Source organism: Plecotus auritus, assembly GCF_963455305.1.
Source record: "Plecotus auritus genome assembly, chromosome: 7".
NCBI lineage: Eukaryota > Metazoa > Chordata > Mammalia > Chiroptera > Vespertilionidae > Plecotus > Plecotus auritus.
In genome coordinates, this window is record NC_137774.1 from 9,133,856 (window position 1) to 9,155,281 (window position 21,426).

Here is a 21,426-nt window from a genome sequence, read left to right on the forward strand (position 1 = left end):
GGTGCCAAATTTGCACTCCAAATAATCCTTATTCCTGATGCCTATGCCAGGAGCATTCTGTTCCTGAGGAGGAGGTGGGTAGAGAGACACGCTCAGTGTAAGCACATCGAGATTAAGGTAACAAGGTTGGGGAGTGGCACCAGGTTCCAGATGGGTTGAGGCACCTTGGACAATGCCGCACCCACTTACTGTGTACCAACCAGGCAGGGACAGGAATGCTAAAGGCTAGGAGTGGTGATAGAATTGAACAGGGTGTGCACTACTGGCATATCGGGGTGTGCGCATATCTGGTCCTATGTATGCTAGAGCATGTGTTCACAGAAATGAGCTTGCATACCCATATGTTTGTGGATTTAGAAAGGGAACAGTAAATAGGAGAGAGCACAGTTTTGGCTAAGAAACTGAAATAGAGATCCAAGTATTAGCTTCCTGGTCTCCCTTTATTAGATACCCCAATATCCCTGGGGTTAAGAGGGGCAACTGGCTGGAGTGGCTTGGAGCTCTCCAGGCATTTTATGAACCAAATAAGAAAAGGGGAGGGTTCCACTCCAGCACATGCCACAGTTACCAGATTAAGCTGGTTGCCTTGGTAACCTCCTCTCTGGGCAGGATTTGGGATTGTCGGTTAGGAAGGGGGAAGAACTGGCGAGTGTGGAGAGTGTGGGGGCTGAAAATAAAAGGGGCAGAGAGAATTCTAGAAACTGGAAGCTTTGGGAGAAGGACCCCAGGATCCCTCCAACTACTCAGTGATATCAGGAAGAGAGTAAGTTCAAGACCTTCAGTCAGGGAGGAAAGCCAGTCATGGTTCTCCTTGAACAGCAGTGGTACTTACCCCAACTGCACACTGGAATCCAGGGGAACTTTTCAAAAATACTGGGAGCCCTAGCTGGTTTGGCTCAGTGGATAAGAGTGTTGGCCTGCGGACTGAAGGGTCCTGGGTTCGATTCTGGTCAAGGGCATAAGCCCGGGTTGCAGGCTCGATCCCCACTAAGGGGTCAGCAGGCAGCAGCCTATCAATGATTCTCATTATTGATGTTTCTATCTCTCTTTCCCTCTCTGAAATCAATAAAAATATATTTTAAAAAAATACTGAGAGGGAGCCAAGATTTGTGGTATTTTTAAAAAATGCATTTTTATTGATTTCAAACAGGAAGGGAGAGGAAGAGAGAAACATCAATGATGAGAATCATTGATCGGCTGCTTCCTGCACACCAGACTGGGGATCAAGCCCGCAACTGACATGTGCCCTGACCGGGAATCAAACCATGACCTCCTAGTTCATAGGTTGATGCTCAACCACTGAGCCACACTGCTGGACTGTGGCATTTTTAAAAAGATCCCTAAGTAATTCAAATAGGCAGGACTGGAAATTACTGCCCCAGAGGGACACCCCAACCCAAGTGAGCTGCAGATACTGACTCTGGGATTCTTTTATCTTTCGCCCACAGGATAGCAGACGTGTGTGCTGACCCCAAGGGGTGGAAGGCTGGAGGGCACCTATAGTCTATCATGGAAGAAAATGAGGGACAGAGGGTGGTATAATTAACAACTGTGAGGAGATGCAGGCAAGAAGCCCACGGACTTCCAGAAGGGGATGAGCAAGGCTACCTAAGGCCCATTCTGTCTGCCCTTACACTCTTTTCTACCCACTGAGAGGCAGGCTGGAAGGACAGAGAACCTGGGGGGCTTTGCTGAGCTTGAGTTTCTTCTTGCTGAGCTGGTTACCAGGGCAACAGAGAGCAATGGGATTTGAGGAAGCAAGAGGCAAGGGTGAGGGGGAAGTATCTTAAACCGTTCATTCCTCCTGCCAGTAACCACCCCCAAGGCTGCCTGGCACTATTTACATGACCCCAGATCAGGCCCAGAAATACCCACCACCCTATGGGGAAGAAGGGAAGCAAACTGATATGGTTTGAAGAGGAATGGGGATAGAGGTGAGGAAAGTCATGGTCCTCTGGCTGTAACACCATCAAAGGGTGGAAGGGGAGTTCCAACTGTCCTTTTAAGTTGTGCCATGATGTCCATGCCCCCAGTGCACAGTGCACAAGGATTTGTGCGACTCAAGAACAGATACTGCCAGCTCCGTATTAAATTCAATTGCTCCCCCACATTGTGGATAGCTTCTGTAGTAAACTTCCACCCCACCCAGGATCTGGAGGAAACAGTCAACTCAAAGGTAGGAACTGCCCTGTGTTCATCACAGGCCAAGTGGCAAAGGTAACTGGCAGCATGAGCCACAGCTAGAGGTCTTTCAATCGCCCCTCCACGCTGCCTGTACAAAGATTAATAGGAACCTTTCTTAGACTGTGGTCTTTGATACTTCAGTGCCAGCTTGAGTCTTTACTTTTCAAGAAGAAAGCTAGCGGAACCTCACCTCTTCTAGGACTTAGTACAGCTGTGCTGACATTTGGTACATTATCCTGGGAAACTTACTTGCCAAACACAAAGGCAGGCCTAAGGGATGTGATGTTCACACAGGTATGCAGCATCTCACTAATTTTTGTCCCTGACACTTCCAAACTAAGGGACTGCAGGGTATCCTGGAGTCCATGTGGCAATGTGGTTTGGAAAGATAACTGATGGGGAGTAGACACACTTGTGGCTTCACAGGGGGTCCTCACCTCTGTGGGCTTCCATTTCACAAGTTTGAGCCGGCTCAAGTTGTGACTGACTCTGGGGGATTAAGAAGTCATCTTCCCTCCCTCTCAAATCAAAATGAATGCAAAAAAGCGAAGTTTACAGTCTAAATTTTATTATCTTCAAGTCACAATACTGATCACAAATGTGTACCCTTTAAAACAGTAACAACAAGAAATTCTTGCAACGAAACACAGCGGACCAACACAGACAACTGTCACAGTGTCTTAAGGTCTGGCAATCTGGGCATGCTGCCCACGGGCTTGAGGAGACATCTTCAGGTTTAAGGCAAAGGGAACAGCCTACCAAAGGCACCACCACCAGCTACCCCTGGAAGAACCTCTTAGATATTTCTTCCTTTAGGGTTACAGCTTGAGTGCCTCTCCTCCCTCCCACACACTATGGACTCAAGAGTGGGCAGGCCAGCTGCTTAAGAGAAGGAATACAAACAGTGACTACTTTGGGAGAGACACAGCTGCCACCTTCTCCCTCAAGTTCTATAGAAGGACAGAGACAGTGGCCAAGGTACCCTTGGCAGACACAAGAGCTGCAATAATAGGAATCTCTTCCGCAGAGGCAGCAGGAAAGGGGTTCAGTGCCATGGATAGGGAGGAAAGGAGCCCTTGCTGCAAAAGCGACTGGCTTCCTTAGGCCGTAAGCCCAGGTACAGTACCTTCTTCTGCTTGCAAGGACAGGAGAACCAGAGGAAAACAAGGTAGTAACACGTAAAACACTTGCAGCAGAAAATACATGAAAAAGAGCAAGTATAAAGGACAGGACAGATAGATTGCTTGCTGGATAATATTTGCCTCTAGAGAGATGCATTGGTCCACAGCAATTGGCAAAGGAGTGTGTTAGGAAAAATGGAAATAAGAAAAGCAGGGTCCTCTAATACCACTTACCTCAAAGACTGAGCCCTGAGGACTGTGTGAATACATATCCCTAAGGGGCAAAGGCTCTCACTCCACCCTCCCTTTCTCACAAAAACATTTGATTTGCCATCTCTTCCCCACTGTAGAGACTCTAGCCTCAGTAGAGGCCTGAAGACTACCAGAGACTACTGCTAGAGACTCAGGCTCCTAAAAACTGAAACAAGAAGGGCTTCTACCACAAACTTTGAGTTTGAGAAGTTAAGAGAATCCAAGTATATAACAAAATCCAACCAAAAGTGAAAGGCCAGATCTCTGTAGATTTGGTGGGAAAAGACTAGCTGGCAATTCTCAATTATCTGCATTGTAGGGAAGAACCAAAAGGGAACCAGAGGAGCCAGCAAACTAGAAAAATGAACTTGTCTCATTTAAAGGCAGAGAGAGAGGGAGAGGGGGAGAGATAAAAGACAAAACAAACAGGAAGGAGCTTCCCTGGGAGCAGAAGACATGTGAATTTCCCAGGACAAAGTGAAGAAGAGCCAAAAACCTGGGTTTCTAGATGTAGACTGGATGTGGGCTGTCTGACCTCTGCTCTTCTGAGCACAGCTAACTCCAGCAGAGAGTGGGGATGGTAGGAAGTCCACTTGTTTCTCCCTGTCTCTAACAGAGCCTGTCCTCAGAGGAAGCCAGGGTCCTCCTCATTCAGCGGCTTGTGGTAGGAGCCACCCTTTATCTTTGAAGCCCTCCTGGTAGTAGGCAGCCAGCTGTATTTCTCTTCTTTCCTGGGTTCTCACCTCTGCTGTTCTGACAGGAGTGGGGAAAAGGGAAGAACCACCAAGGTGTTAGTGGACCTTCTGGGTATTTACAAGTTGCTTTCAAAAAGCCACATTCTAAATGTGTTTTAAAGTAATATCCCCCCAAAAAACCAAAACCCCTATAGTCTTTTTCCTCCATGGCCTTTAGAATTGGCTCTAACTGTAATATCTCAAATTTGTTTTTTAATATATAATTTTTTATTTTTCAATTAGGCCTTACATTCAGTATTATTTTGTATTAGTTTCAGATGTTCAGCATAGTGGTTAAACAATCATATACTTGACATAGTGTTTCCCCTGATATTTCCCACACGTAGTTACTACAATATTAGTGACAATATTCCCTATGCTATACTTTACATTCCCCATGACTATTTTATAACTACCAATTTGTACCCCCTCCCCTCTGGTAACCATCAATCTGTTCTCTGTTATCTATGAGTCCGTTTCAACTTGGTTTGTTCGTTCATTTTGTTCTTAAGATTCCATGTAAAAGTGAAATCGTATGGTATTTGTCCTTCTCTTTGTGACTTATTTCACTTAGCAAAATACCCTGTAGGTCCATCCACACTGTCGCAAATGGTAAGATTTTATTCTTTTTTTTTTTTTTATGGCAGAAGTAACACCTCAAATTTAGATTTCCTTAATAAAAAATGCCCTCCTGCATTTTTTTCTTGCAGCTTCCCAAATGAAATTCTGCCAAGTTAATAATGTTTTCTATTTCAACCCTGTTCAATGCAATCTCAAAACAAAGACGAGTGTATTTTGGGATTTCTTTAAGCCTCCTGCCATGATAACCCATGTTTACAATTTAAAGAATTAATTAGGCGACTGTTAAACAAGTAAGCATGAGCATTAGTTTTAAGAATGTTTTATGACAGTCACAGTAAGTTGTGCACTTACTTTTATATATCATGTTAGATTTAAAATATTCAGAAATTCATATTAACTGGAACCCCTGCTTACAACCTGAAATAATAAAGTGAGAATCTGTTATCAGGTCATTAAAAAAAGACAAGAAAAGAAAAAAGAAAAAAGACAACTGTTTCAATAAAAACACACCCAGAACAGAAGGGAAATCTTCTGAAGAAAAGGAAAGCCCACTGATGTAGGCTGTGCCCTAAAGCATGGGAAGAAGCTCTCATACCTCAGGTGGTGGGGGCTTGATGGTGACTGGCTGGGGAGTCCTCCGGGGTGGTGAGGGCTTTGGCTGCACCTGCTGCTGGGCAGGGTTATAGTAAGTCACTCCTCCATATACCTGTGCTGGGGCCTGGACACCCCACAAGCCAGAAGAGAAAGTTAGGAATTAATCCAAACTATGATGAACAGAAAACATTAAACATTATTCAGGCGCAAAAAGACAAGTATTACAGAATTTATAATTTTTTAAATCTCTAAGCTGCACCCCTTAAAAATAAAATGAATATTCATTTCTGTCTTACTATGCCTAATTATGATCCGGTTCCTATTTCTTCAAAGTACTGCCCAGCTTTCTCTAATTCCTACCATCAGTTGACAAATGGAAGAGGCTGAGCTCAGTGGTGACACTAGATACCAGATGGTTTCAACTTATGGAGAGTTAAGCAGTACAGGGAGAGATAGGGCTGGTAAACAGAATACAGTTTCTTTATGCTGTTGAATAAATGGCCACCTAAGACATACTAAAACACTTAAATGAAACACCATTAAAGAAATGGAAGAGCCCTAGCTGGTTTGGCTAAGTGAATAGAGGGTTGGCCTGTGGACTGAGGGTCCCAGGTTCCATCTGGTTAAGAGCACATGCCCAGGTTGTGGGCTTGATCCCTAGTAGGAGGCATACAGGAAGGAGGCAGCCAATCAATGATTCTCTCTAATTATTGATGTTTCTCTCTCTCCCTCTCCCTTGTTCTCTGAAGTCAATAAAATTTTTAAAAATAAAATAAAATTAAAAAATGGAAGAGAATAAACAGATGATGGGCATTACATAAGCTGCATTTCCAGGTGCTGACCACTAAGAGGCATCCGGGCACCACATGTAAATCAGTGGCATTGAACTATTCTCTAATTTCTTGAGCATTCTCCCCATACCACAATCCTGTCTGATTTAAAGGATGTTTACCTATAAAAATCTGTTCATTAGCCATCTCACCTGTGTATTAGGATATAGATGAGGAGGTGGTGGGGGAGGCAGTGCTCCTGGAGCATAAGGGTAGCTGGGATTACCAAAGTTCATGACGCCTGGAGCAGAAAAGTAAGTAGGAGCAAGCAACTGCTGAGGCGGTGGCTGTCCTGGAGACATGGACACTGGTGTAGGATAGAGGCCCGGATTGGGCAGAGGCGCTGGTGTCTGATGGGGATGTAAACCTGAACAAGAAGAGGAAAACAAATTAAAACAGAAAATGACCAGTTCCAGCACAGACAGGCTCGGGATAGAAGTCCTTAGGATGGACCCATGAGCTTCGTTACCAAAGTAGCCAGAGTGGCCAGCCTCAGAGGCAAGTAGCACTGAGCTCAGGAGGACGGGGTTTGTAAAGCCCCCAGTACACGTGCTCACGTACAGGAAGCACACAGGATAGGTGCAATGCTTACCTGGGTGGGGAAGGTGCATTTCTGGCTGCACAATCATGCCCTGAGGAGGCAGTGGGGCAGGGCTGTCTCCATGGGTATAGATTGGTCCCTGGAACTGCACTGTAAAATATCACATTGGGATTCTCATAAACTCTCATTCTTCATATCACATGGACAAGTCTGCCCATCTCCCAAACCCTTTAAGAGATGTTCTCGATTTTCCATTGTGGTAGGAGCCACCCTTTATCTTTGAAGCCCTCCTGGTAGTAGGCAGCCAGCTGTATTTCTCTTCTGGTTGGAGAAAACACCAACCAGACAATGACAACCACTGTGAGAGGTCAGAAAGAAAAGCAGAAGGCAGGAGGCTGGTCTATTTAGTTTGCTTCACCAAGCCAAAAAAGGTACCCCAAGCTTAAGAAAAAAGCTCACGTGGATCATAGTAATGTCCCTCCATGATACTGATATGCACAGGAGGGGCAGGGGGCTCTGGCACAGGTCTCTGCCGCTGAGATGAATAGCGTTTGGCTCGCCCACCCTGGACACCCTGAAATAAAGAAATAGGCCTGAGCAGAAGACTTTCAGAAGGCTGACTCTCATTCCAGTCCCCACCCTCCTTTATGTAGGACTTTGTATATGGCACATGTTTAAAAATGAATTGAAAAATCAGTAAAAAACATCAAGATTTGAACCTAAACCCTCTACATTTCTGGAGACCCAAATTAAACAAAACACAGGTGCCCAGACGGCAGAGCTCAGTGGATGAGCATCGACCTATGAACTAGGTCTCAGTTCGATTCCCAGTTAGGGCTCATGCCCAGGTTGTGGGCTCAATCCCCAGTGTGGGGTGTGCAGGAGGCAGCTAATCAAGGATTCTCTCATCATTGATGTTTCTATCTATCTCTTCCTCTCCCTTCCTCTCTGAAATCAATAAAAATTTATTAAAAAAAAAATAATAAAATAAAATAAACAAAACATAGGTAATTGATTGGAAAAGTGATTTCAAAAGCTATTACACGCATTCCCCTTTCCCTCCTCCATCTGCCCCTTTTCCTCTTCTGTACCATTTCTTCCATCCGGTTAAACTGAGGTGGAGGTCCTGCTCCCATGTGTATGTGGTTGTGCATACCTGTAACACACCAAAAAAGTCACTGCTGCAGAGCTGACAGACGTGCAACTCAAAGATACCATCAAGAAAATAAAGTAAATGGCTTTCTGCTTATAATCTAATGGAATCCCTTTTAAACTATCTCTGCTTTCTGTCAATACCAGCATTTGGATATTTGCCCACATTGGCCATTACCTTAATACAGCAATAAAGCCGTTAAAAATTTTAAAAATTTACTTCAGTGAGAAAATACAAGTTCGAAATTTCCCCACCAAATACTTCCCTGCACAGAATCACTGGGAGATTACAATAAGCACATTACATTATCAAACACAGTAAAAAAATATCAGCTCAGGAGTTTCTGAACAACAATTGGAAAGTGAGGAATGTTTTGTAAACCTACCCTAGCCACCAAGGTCTGGCCCGGAAGCTTGGGAAGAGATTCCCTTCTGGCTGAAAATGACTCAGACCAACAACAAAAAAAGATTACATTTTAAAGACTGTTTTCCAATGATTGTAAGATATCAGTGGAAGGGTATACTCCTTGATCCAAAGATCAACTCCAGATCCAGTTGAGATGACACTGGTTTTTGCTGTTCAAAAACCATGCACACCAGAAGGATGCTGAAACTCCCAGGCTACAGGAGGATTTCCGACCTTTAAGTTCAAATTAGATTTCAGAAACGAGGAAAAAGATTCTTTGATCCATCTGGTTGGAGGAAGACAAAGGATGGGCAAAATGGGTGGTAGGTAGGTCCTAATCTCTAGAACTGTGCTATCCAATACGATACCTACTAGCCACATGAGGCTATTTAAATTTCAATGTTTAAAGTTAAAAGTTCAGTTACCCAGACCTGGCCACATTATAAGTATTCAAAAGCACCATCATGCCTGGCTGGCATGGCTCAGTGATTGAGAGTCAGCCCATGAATCAGGAGGTCACGGTTTGATTCCCGGTCAGGGCACATGCCCAAGTTGCGGGCTCAATCCCCAGTGTGAGGTATGCAGAAGGCAGCCAATCAATGTTTCTCTTTCATCATTGATGTTTCTTTTTCTCTCTCCCTCTCCCTTCCTCTCTGAAATCATTAAAAAATAAATTAAAAAAAAAAAAAATGCACCATCATTACAGAAAGTTCTTTTAGGTAGCCTGCCTCTACCTCTAGAAGATTGAGGAAATTAGAGAGACTTTCTTTTCAAAGAGATTAGAAGATTCCCATCCAAATTCAAATGAGTAAGTTTCTGCCTTCAAACTTTAACCATTAGCTCAGCTCAAATAATAAAAACATTGCCTTCTTCTTCCACTATTCTACAGAGTGGTAATGGATTCTGCACCTAGGAATTCATTTTTTTCCGCAATCCTCACCCAGGATGTTTAGAGGGGGGATGAGGGAAGAAGAGGGAGAGAGGGAGGGAGAGAGAGGAGGTGGGAGGGGGAGGGGGAGAGGGGGGAGGGAGAGGCATCAATGTGAGAGAAACATCAATTGGTTGCCTCCTATATGCACTCTGACAGGGAATGGAACCCGCAACCTAGGTATGTACCCTGACCGGGAATCGAACCTGCCCCTTTAGGTGTATGGTACAACACTCCAACCTACTGAGCCTCACCAGCCAGGGCCAGGAACTCATTACTGGTTAATAGTAGGCAAGGTAGTAGGGTAGTCTTAGATAACAGATAAAACTGCTATGAGGTCCTTGGATGAATATATCTTAGGAATACATGTTTTTTGCAGTTAATGAAAACACAGATATTTGTCAGACACCACATCCCTGAAATTAAGTCCAATGTCCTAAACCCAGTGTTGTAAAGGGGTGGTGGTGGTGGGGGGGAATCTAGTTACTAACCCTAAGGTACCTACCCCGAAGTTCGCGCGGTTGCAGGAATGAAGGTTGCCCTGGATTCCAATTCTGTTCTGTTATATTCAGTTGTGCCACGTCTTGCTCAAGTCCACTTGTAGCAGAATCCACTGGAGCCTCCCAGTTCCCAGTCTTAGCAGGTGAAGGAGGAGTAGTTTCTGGAACTTGAGGTGTGGGGGTCAGCCCTTCAGGTAGAGGGGGCATCTCCTCTGAAATCTTGACTGCATCTCCAGCTTTGATTCTGGTTCTTCTTACACGGGAATAGGATTTCTTCTCAATAGGTCTGTCAGGGGGCGGTGGTGCAGTGTCAGGAGCAGAAACAGGAGCTGGTATCTCTGAGGCCACCTCTTCCTTCTCAGGACTGCCAAGCACTTGAGCATCTGCTTCTGGAGACAGATCCCGCACAGGAGTCTGCTCCAGGCGCCGTGACCGGTAACTACTCTCATGTTTAACAGTCTCACCAGACCGGCCACAATGCTGTCCACCCGTCTCCATAGGCCTAAATCCAGCACGACCTTCCTTGAAGCCCCCAGATCGAGAGTAGTTCCTAGGAGCAGACATGCGACCAGTACCTGCAGCTTTCCTATTGACAAATGTCCTTGGTGGTAGGGTCCCCCCAGGACCCTGGTGGCGATGAGACTTGTTTGGTCGCTCACCAATCCAATTTGGATCTCTTTGTGGAGGACTCCCAAACCTGAAAAAATGGAATAAAAAGTCTTAAACTGAAGGTCAGGAAGATGTCCCATATTCCTCACCCATTCAATTATTTGCTGGAATGGTATTTAAAAAAGCCGAGTTCTTTCTACAATATCAATAGTCTAGGCTCCAAAATTTCCTCACCTGGGTTTCCGGATTCTTCGGGGTTTGATGTCATCAGGATTGTGAGCTGAACGGATGTCATATCCATAAAGAGCAATGAGCTCCTGTCGGGACTTTGGGGCCTGCTCATCTTCCCGGAACTTGTCATGTTCCCAGCGACCCTCATCCTTCCACAGCTTTCGTTGACGCCCCTTGGGTCTGGATAAAACCAGGAAAAAGTGTCTTAGGTTGGCAGAATCGGTCAAGTAAAGATGTTCATGAAACAAACAGGGTTGGGCATGGAATCAGAAGAAACTCCATGTAGTCTTTCCATCTTTCCACATTTAAAACAGGCCTCTCAAAAGCAAGAGTGAATCAGTACCTCAGGACCTGCTGGGCTCAAATGCAACAGGAACAGAAATAAAGGTTTCACTTCAAGCTACTCAGCATCTTGGAAACACCTCTACTATAAGGCAGCCTATGCAAGTACTTCATATCCCAGAGGCCTTGAGCCTCAGATTAAGGAAGGCAAGTGGAGGGTAGGTGTGGATCCTAGTTGCTGCACCAAGAGTTACCAAATATTCTAAGCTTTACTTTCCTCATTTGTAAAGAGGTAGTACTTACCTTAAAAATGTTATGAATGTAGGTAAAGCACTCCAGCAAAGTGCCTCGCATACAATAACAATAAACATATACTACAGGAACAAGTGGCTGTTACCTGACTTCCTCCTCCTGAGTTTGCCCTCGAAGATCATGCTCAAAGAAGAGCCCTTTCCGGGGTATGTATGCAGGGTTCTTCCGATCTTCGTCGTCATCCAAATGCTTGGATACTTTGTTCTCCACAGGCTCTGTGCTCTCCTGGAGGACAAAGGGCTCCTTACTCCCTCTAAAGTTGAAAGCCCCTCTTCCAGCCCCAAAATGGAGGCCTTTGATGGGTACTGACCTGTCCATCCCCACTTTGCCTCTCTCCCGTCACAGTGCCTTTGGAGTCAGGCTTTTCTTCTCCCTTTTCTTCTTTTGCTGAAGAATTAGCAGCGTCATTGGCTTCTGATTTCAACTCCACTTTGGAGTTTTCCTCTTCACTGTACTCCCCTTCTTCACCCTGAAAAAAGTTTCCCTGTCATCTGTGGAGAAAGATCTGAAAGGTGCTTTAAAAAAAAAAAAAGGTTTTTAAAAAATCCTCATCAGAGGATATGTTTTTCATTGATTCCAGAAGGAAAGGGAGGGGGGGCAACGACACTGATGTGAAAAACATCGATCGGTTGCCTACTTACACACTCCAACTGACCAGTGATCAAACCAGCAACCTAGGTATGTGTCCTAACTGGAATTGAACCCACAACCTTTTTTGGTGTATGGGACAACACTCCAACCAGGGCTGAAAGGTGCATTTTAAAGTTTTCCATTCTTTAGGGAAACATTTTCTAACAAACTTAAAAATTAAAAGCAGTCCGAGCTAGTTTGGCTCAGTGGGTAGAGCGTCGGCCTGCAAAGTGAAGGGTCCCGGGTTCGATTCCAGTCAAGGGCACGTGCCTGGGTTGCAGGCTCAGTCCCCAGTAGGGAGCATGCAGGAGGCAGCCAATCAATGATTCCCCCTCATCACTGATGTTTCTCTCTCTTCCTCTCTGAAATCAATAAAAACATATTTTAAAAAATTTAAAAAAGTATTACTAAAATTTCTAGAGAATAAGAGCACTGTAAAAATAAAATCACAAAATATATCCACACATACATATATAAATCCATATCAGCTTTCCAGAAATATATGCAATCAACTTGTAACAGTAGCAGCCTCTGGGAAGGAACCCAGGGAATATGGATAGGAGGCAGTCAAGTGCGTAGCATACAGAGGGAGCTTAATTTGTATTGATGATTTCTCTCCTTCTCCATGAATTGTCTCTTAAACATTCAGTGCCTAATAACTATACTGTTAACTCAAGTTGTGAATTCTCTCATCTCAAAATCGCTTAGAACAGAGATTCCTAACCTTTTAGATTATGTGAATTCCCTTTCAAGATCTAAATTTTTCATAGATCTTATGAGACAGCAGCTCAGTGCAGTATCCACTAAGAAAACATATAATGACAAACAACTACTATTCATTCAATACTTTAAATTTAGCTGAGCTAATGGATATGCAAAGTCTTTTTAATAACTCCATGATTTCCTAAGGCACTATTATTCTTAAGTTGAAAATAATGGCTTTGCCCTGGCCAGTGTGGCTCACTTGGTTGGGTGTCATCCCGCAGACCAAAAGGTTGTCGGGTAACATGTCAGGGTACTTATACACTGCGCTGCCACCTGGTAAAAATATGTGTATAACTGCTCTTATTCTCCTACTGGGTCTGACCTGAGACCTGAACCAGACCCTTTTGTAACTAGACCCAGGCTGGCCTCGGGAATCTGATCAGAGACTCACTGTCAGATTCCTGATGAGGCAAGATGCTCTAAGTTCTTGCCCTTTCTTCAAAGAGAGCTGAATCAGCCTGATTGGTCCAGACAAGCCAATTAATTCCTCTTTCCCATTCTTCTCTGTTAAGCATCTGGGCATTTTGGCCTCTAATTCTGGGATTAGATTTTCAGAAAGGTGATACTGGTATGAAACCCACAGAATTGAGGAAGACTGCTTAATCCTACCCACACTAAGCCTTTATCCATAGCTTTTTAACAACCAAATACCCTTGATTCCTTCCTCGATCATAAGAAGTTTTCCCTCCTCTTGAGATAGGGATAGGTGTGTGGTAATCATTCAGTTCTTTCCTTGATCCTATGTTCCATGCAGGTTCTGAAGCAGAAATTGCAAGAATCTTGCTTGGTGCTTTATGGGACCTTAATTAATCTCTCTCTCTCTCTCTCTCTCTCTCTCTCTCTCTCTCTCTCTCTCTCACTCACACACACACACACACACACACACACTGAATTTAAACATCTTAAAATAGTATCATGATTAATAAGGGAACTTCGTTTTATGCTCCACCTCCTCTAGTCTGTGGTAGAATGTCAAATGAGGCAACTAATTTTGTTGCCAGGGCAGGGCAGAAAGATACAATAGCATAGGAGACTCCAAATTAGTCAAAGTCTGATCTAAATGAAGCCAAAGTGCTACTCTAGGGTCACACAGTTTGACTCAGAGCTAACATCAAAACCCTTTTCCAGAGACAAACTCCCTTACTGCTGATTCCACTTTAGTGAGCACTCTTCCCAACTCTAATGCCTAACTCTCCCCTAAATCAATCGCTTCCCTAGCAAAATTCTCACTGAGGTGGTTTTAGCTCATTCTCCACTCACGTATTTCAGAGTAAGGGGTGGGTTGTTCTCAATGTCTCTGCCAAATCCAACTCCTCCAGCCTCACTTTAAACTCCTGCTCTTCTGGGGGGTGCCTATCACCTGCCTATACCTCTATGCCTCTGCCTCGGCCCACCCTGTCATTAACTTTAATACTTTAGCAATGAGTTTGCAGTCTTCACCTCCACTTCAGCCAACCATTTCCACAGCCACACTCCAGACCAGTCTTACCTGTGTGGGTGAAACAAGGGGTTCAATGGAAAGTACCCTTGCCCTAGCTGGTCTGGCTCAGTGGATAGAGCACTGGCCTGAGGACTGAAGGTTCCCAGGTTTGATTCCAGTCAAGGGCATGTGCCCAGGTTGCAGGCTCGATCCCCAATAGGGGGCGTGCAGGAGGCAGCCAATCAATGATTCTCTCTCATCATTGATGTTTCTATCTCTCTCTCCCTCTTCTTTCCTCTCTGAAATCAATTAAAAAAAAAAAAAAAAGGAAAGAAAGAAAGTACCCTCACAGGGTGATCTGATCATAAATTCCTAACTGGGCAGGTCATAGTGGGTAGTAACGCCTCAGGCTTATAACTTCTTCAGTAAAAGGTTTATCTTTGCCTTAAGTAAACCCTGTCCAATGTTTCTGTACATCTAGATTAACACACCTTTGAATAAGCAACCACCCTCAAAAGAGCACATAATCTTGTTAACGATCCTGTAATCCAACCCCTTTTTGCTTTTCCCCACCTCCATGTAATCTTCCTTACATTCCCTCCTTAATTTCAAATGCATAAAATAATCAATAAAACTGTTATTCTCCGGAGCATTTGAGATCTTGCTCCCTGGGATATGTCACCAGTTTGGCTCGAATGCACTCTCACAAATTCTCTACAGGTTGAATGTTTTGTCAACACCTGGAATTGCTATGCAGTTTTTAAAGTAAACCTGCTTCACTTTTTAAATCCTAAATTTAAATACCCTAGACTTTGATCAAAACTGCCACAATTAGACCCTTACTTCACCCCATACACAAAAATGAACTCAAATGGATCAAAGACCTAAATGTAAGAGCTAAAATGATAAAACTCTTAGAAGAAAACATAGTGGTTAAGCCCTGGCCAGGTAGCTCAGCTGCTTAGAGTGTCAAATGGCTATACCAAGGTTTTGGGTTTGATCCCCAGTCAGAGCACATACAAGAATCAATCAATGAATGCATAAATAAGTGAAACAACAAACCAATGTTTTTCTCTTTCTCAAATAATAAATAAAAATTAAAGAAACAAACATGGGGTTAATCTTCATGACTTTGGGTCTGGCATGGATTCAGCAAAGGCTTCTTAGGTATGACACCAACAGCACAAGCAACAAAAGAAAAAACATACTGAATGTCAAAACCCTTGTCTGTGTGTTCAGTGGTTAGAGCACCGGCCTGCAAAATGAAGGGTCACGGGTTTGATTCCAGGTCAAGGGTGTGCACCTGGGTTAAAGGTTCAATCCCCAGCCCAGCCAGGGCGCGTGTGGGGGTCAACCAATCAATGTGTTTCTCTCACATCAATGTTTCTCTCTTTCTCTCTCTCTCTCCTCCGCCCTTCCATTCTCTCCAAAACCAATAAAAACAAAGTTAAAAAAAAGGACAGAGTATCTGAATAGACCTTTCTCCAAGAAAGTATGCAAATTGGCTGATATACACAAGAAAAAATGCTCAACATCATTAGTCATCAGGAAAATGCAAACTGAAATGAGATACCATGTCATACCTACTAAGATGGCTGGAATAAAAAAATCAAGACAATAACAAGTGCTGTCTAGTATGTGGAGAAATTAGAATTCCCATACATTGCTTTTGGGAATGTAAACTGGTGCAGCTGCTTTGGAAAACAGTTTGGCTGTTCCTAAAACGATTAAACAGTTACCAAATGACTCAGCAATTCCAGTCATAGGTACATTCCCAAGAGAAATGAAAACATATTTCTATACAAAAACTTGTACACTAATGTTTATAGCAGCATTACTTATAACAAAAAATTAGAAACAATCCAAATGTCTATCAATGGATGAATGGGTAAACAAAATGTGACCTATCCATACAATGAAATATTATTCAACCAGAAAACAGAATGAAGTTCCTAATGCATGCTACAATTTACTAAAAACAAGCTAAGTGAAAGAAGCCAGTCACACCAGTCTACATGTTATATGATTCCATTCATATGAAAAGCCAGAATAGGGAAATCTCTAGATACAGAAAGTAGACTTGTGGTTGCTTAGGGGTAGGAGGGATGCAGATGGAGGAACTAGGGGCAGGGATGATAACTCAATGACAGGGTTTTTTCTAAGGTGATAAAAATGTTCTGAAACTGTGGTAATGGCCACATATATTTGTGAATACATTAAAAAACATAGAATTAGTGTGGCTCAGTGGTTGAGTATTGACCCATGAACCAGGAGGTCACGGTTTGATTCCCAGCCAGGGTACATGCCCAGGTTATAGGCTCAACCCCCAGTAGGGGGCGTGCAGGAGGCAGCCGATTAATGATTCTCTCTCATCATTGATGTTTCTCTCTCTCTCCCTTCCTCTTTGAAATCAATAAAAACATACTAAAAAAAAAAAACCAAAACCATTAACAATGATTCCCATTCATGTATTTAAAGAAAACACACCATAGAATTGTACATTTTAAATGGATAAATTGAATGGCATGTCAATAAAGGGTTTTTTTTAAAACCCTGCCTATTATTTCTATTCTTACCCAGTTTTTCCCTTACCCTCTCACCTACAACTTGAGATATCCACTCCCTTGACCTTCCCACTTTCTCCCTATCATTCAGTTCTTTCCTACATTCCCTTTCCTCTCTCTAGATTCGAAGGCCCATTTATTTTAATCACTACTGATAACACTCTCAATTCCCTTGCCATTCTCATGTGCTCAGGATTGGACCAAGTCATATGTCTCCTTTCTCTAGGCCAGGCGTCCTCAAACTACAGCCCCCGGGCCACATGCGGCCCGCTGAGGACATTTATCCAGCCCGCCGGGTGCCACTGCCTGTCCTGCTTAGCAGCCAACTCATCCCGGGCCCGCAGTGCGCATAGGAATTTGTTCATAGTTGTTTTTTTTAAACTATAGTCCGGCCCTCCAACGGTCTGAGAGACAGTGAACTGGCCCCCTGTTTAAAAAGTTTGAGGACCCCTGCTCTAGGCCTACAGACTACTGATCATCACTGAAAGGAGTTAAAAAAAACACATCACGTATCAATGTCACCTTCAACCTCAGCTACCCAAACCTCTTTTAGTCTCACAACTCTCTCTTTTTTTAAAATTTAATATATTTTTATTGATTTCAGAGAGGAAGGGAGAGGGAGGGAGAGAGAGAGATAGAAACATCAATGATGAGAGAAAAATCATTGATCGGCTGCTTTCTGCACACCGCACACTGGGGATCAAGCCCACAACCCAGGCATGTGCCCTGACCGGGAATCAAACTGTGACCTCCTGGTTCATAGTTCGATGCTCAACCACTGAGCCACGCAGGCCAGGCTAGTCTCACAACTCTTACCTCTTCTCTCCACCAACCTCTTTCTTTATGTCTTTCCTTCTATTTCTCAGAGAAAACAAAACAAAGAAGGGAACACCAGCTTCTTCCCACACACCTTCCTTCCCACCTCTCCATAGTTACAACTAAAAATGATTCCCTCGTCACGTTCCTATTTCTCACGCACTCGGTCAAGAACCACCAGTACATTACCTATTCCCTCCTCTTTCCTTCCCTTTTACTCATTCTTTCCATCTTTAACCATACTTGAGTCTCCAACTTTAAAAAATAACCAACAAACCCTCTCTTAACCTCATAGGCTTCTTTCTAGCTACCATCTCTCTCTAGCCTCTCCCTTCAGAGTCAAGTTTCTTTAAAAATATTCTTGAAGGATTCTGAAAAAAGGGCAGTAGCATAGTTTTTTGTTTTTTTAAAAATATATTTTATTGATTTTTTACAGAGAGGAAGAGAGAGGGACAGAGATTCAGAAACATCGATGAGAGAGAAACATTGATCGGCTGCCTCCTGCACACCCACTGGGGATGTGCCCGCAACCAAGGTACATGCCCCCGACCAGAATCGAACCTGGGACCCTTCAGTCTGCAAGGCCGACGCTCTATCCACTGAGCCAAACCGGTTAGGGCAGTAGCATAGTTTTTGATCTCTTCAAATCTCCACATGAAATGAGAACTTCTAGACAACAAAATCAAAACCCTTCTAATAACACTTACCACAAAAAACTAGGTTACAAGGTATCCTAAAATAAATGCACATAACAAAGTACACACACCCAAAAAGAACAAAGCACCAACAGCCACAAGACCTGTACCAAATTGGTGTCAGTGCCAGAGAAAGCAGAGAGAAGTAAGTGGATCTGAGAACAGGAGAACGCTGAAATAATCAACAGGTCTTCAATGGAAAGCAAAACTGACAACAGTTGAAACTAGGAGGAATTTTACGGTCTCCAGTAGCATACAAGCATACAGATCCCATGATAAGGAAGGAGGTCTAAGTGGGGCTAGAGCGGTCCAACCCCTCTAAAATCTTGAAATTGACCTGGCTACCAGGTCTAGGATCCCACACTGAAGAGAAATGGTTGAGAGGAAAATCATATCGAGCAGAAAAGGGATAAAAAAAAAAAAAAATGAAGGAAAGAGAAGCTCCAAAACAAGTTAGAAATAAAACAAGTTAGCAGGAATAAAAGCAGAAAATCTCAAAAAGCAAGCCACTATTTATTTAACACTACAGGAAACAACAAAAAAAGGGAGCTCTGTGAAGTTAGAAAAAGCTATTCTGAGCCACTTCTAAGATACCAGAAAAACTAATTTTACATAAAAATCAACAGGAAAATATAATGGTTACATCTCATATATAATTATTATGAGAAATAAAGTAGAACAGCATTCCTACAGACGATAAAAGCATGCCAGAAAGACATGCACACTTATCAACATTATAATTTCTATTTCAAAATGAGCCCTCGTCAGTTTGCTCAGTGGTTAGAGCAGGGGTGGGCAAACTTTTTGACTCGAGGGCCACAATGGGTTCTTAAACTGGACCGGAGGGTCGGAACAAAAGCATGGATGGAGTGTTTGTGTGAACTAATATAAATTCAAAGTAAAGGAGCGAAGGGGAGAGCAAGAGAACCCTCCGCTCTTTCGGCTCCGCGGGCCTGATAGAACAGCCGAAGGGGCCTGATCCGGCCCGCAGGCGGTAGTTTGCCCACGGCTGGGTTAGAGCATTAGCCTGCAGACCAAAGGATCCCAGATTCTATTCTGGTCAAGGGCCCATACCTTGGTCACAGGTCAATCCCCAGCCCTAGTCGGGGATGTGTGCAGGGGGCAACCAATCAATGTGTGTCTCTCAATAAATCTAGCTTTTTTCATAGCAACTATAATCTTTAAGTTGATAATTTTGTATGGCCTGCAAATGATGTTATAAATATCCAAATGACCCTCGTCAGAAAAAAGGTTCCCACCCCTGCTCTAAATGAACAAGACCTTTTGGGCCCTGGTAATTCAGTTGGTTAGAGCATCACCCCAATACACCAAGGTTGCAGGTTCGATCCCCAGTGAGGACACGTACAAGAATCAATGAATGAATGAATGAATGATCGAAACAACAAATCGATGTCTCTCTCTTTCTATAGTCAATAAATAAAATTTAAAATGTTAAAAAGACCTTGTGTGTCAGCTTTTCCAAAGCATAAAAAATGCAAAAGAAGAGTAACAAGTAGGTCATGATACTTTTGAACCACAGGCATATATATATATATATATATATATATATATATATATATATATGTTTTTAAAATACATTTAAATATATACACCAAAGGAAAAAAACCTATCACACTCACTTCTGAGTCTTCTGCACTTTCATAATCCGAGAGAACAGCTGAAAAGAAAACAGAAATATGTCAAGAAAAAAAAAAAACAGAAATGATTATAATTACATTTCCTGACTGCTAAATATAATTTAAATCTGATATCAACCTATGAAGTAGGTAAAATTATAGTCCCCATTTACAGACGGGAAACGGGCTCAAAGAGTGACTTGCCTAAGATCATACTGCTAAAACGTTATGCTCTTTAGTATTATGCTACAAAGAGCCACTCTGTACCACTCTCCCCCCAAATCCCTAACATCCTGAGATGTCAACTGCTGGAAATAGGTGACCTGAGTTTTGGGGCAAAAATACCACCATGATGCTACTCACCATCGCCCTCGATGCCATCTTCACTCTCCTGAAAGAAAGGAGTCATGGGTTAGTGCAGTGATTTCCAGAGGGTGGAGAGCTGAAGACTCAACACAAAATGGTTAAAAAGGGAGATGAGGAATGGCACATCTTTAACAAGCAGCATCTGAGGGAGGTCCGGTCTCTTCGCCTCAAGCCCCGTTTCTGAATAAATATTCGCTGTCAATCCGCAGCGGCTCTGCACTCCTCCCAGAAACCTCCAACCCCTCCTCTTCCCTGGGGGCTCCGGATGCAAACCGCCCTGGGATAGCCGTCCTCTACTCCAACACAATGTGCCTCAGCATCGACCACCAACTCTCAGCCTCCCATCATCACCTACACCCCGCCCCCGGCCCGCAAGCCACCCTCTCCGACCCGACCCACCCCACCCCGCACCCCGCCCGCGCGCACTCACACACTCAGACTCTTCAGCGCTCTTGGCCCCCCCGCTCTCCACCCGCCGCAGATGAAGGGCCCCAGCTCGGCCTCCGCGCTGGGAAGGCAGAGAACCGCTGCCGCCGCCTCCAGTGCTACCGCTGCAGCCCCCGCCGCCCCGAGCCGGGGAACCGCCGCTATCTGAGCCGGAAGCACCAGACTCTTCGTCCTCTGTGTCCTGCGAAGCGCGCTGCCGCCGCCGGTCAGCCATCTTACGGAGAACGGCCGCCCCCAGCCAGTTCCTTACGTACGCCCGTCGCAGGGGCCGCCGGGAGGCTAGAAAGCTAGTCCCAGCATGCTTCACGTGAGGCACTGACCGCCCGCTTTTCGGGAGCGGGGCTCGGGGGGCGGGCCAAGCGCGCTGCGGCACGTTTGCGGGCGAGCGAGATTACGTAATTGGTTACGTCAGGGGGCGTGGTGTGTCTCCTGACTTCCTTTGGGTAGGCTCAGGGCGAGGGGGATCTGCGTTTGGGTAGCCTCTTTAGGCTGCTCGCCCGGCCATCTTGGGCTTTCCGAGTGGAAGGCGTCGACCTGTCACAGCTTCACTGCGGCATTAGAGCTGTTGATGTTTCTTTTTCGATCTCTTGTTTCTGCCTACGTTGGAAGCAAATCATTTTACTGCATTTGTCTGGTGAAATCACGAATCAAGGTAAACTTCTAAAGTAGTGCTGCATCATCAGGATTGCCACACCGTCCCATTTTAGGCTAAAGGGCGAAGTGAAGCCCAAGGATTTACTCTTGCCCTTTCCCTTCGTTCTCATTTCCTCTTCATTCATGTATCTCTCCACCCCAGCCATCACCTCTCCCAAAGTGCAAGCTGGCATG

At 44.2% G+C, this 21,426-nt stretch overlaps 1 protein-coding gene across 2 annotated transcripts; it reads right to left on the reverse strand.

Annotated features, from left to right (window-relative positions):
- Positions 1 to 2,730: 2,730 nt before the first annotated feature.
- CASC3 (CASC3 exon junction complex subunit) lies at positions 2,731 to 20,855 on the reverse strand. Of its 2 annotated transcripts, none has more exons than XM_080680475.1 (14): positions 20,582 to 20,855; positions 20,149 to 20,176; positions 19,789 to 19,826; positions 11,569 to 11,727; positions 11,344 to 11,483; positions 10,668 to 10,844; positions 9,830 to 10,521; positions 7,930 to 7,994; positions 7,298 to 7,412; positions 6,890 to 6,988; positions 6,450 to 6,664; positions 5,469 to 5,591; positions 5,225 to 5,290; positions 2,731 to 4,310 (listed from the first exon to the last, which is right to left on the reverse strand). In XM_080680475.1, exons 1-13 carry the CDS (start codon positions 20,810 to 20,812, stop codon positions 5,267 to 5,269), a joined length of 2,106 nt encoding a protein of 701 aa, XP_080536601.1. In that variant the 5' UTR covers positions 20,813 to 20,855; the 3' UTR covers positions 2,731 to 4,310; positions 5,225 to 5,266. The 2 variants fall into 2 exon arrangements, with proteins under 2 accessions (XP_080536601.1, XP_080536600.1); XM_080680474.1 differs by having other exon boundaries at positions 2,733 to 4,305; positions 20,582 to 20,843.
- Between the last annotated feature and the right edge of the window lie 571 nt (positions 20,856 to 21,426).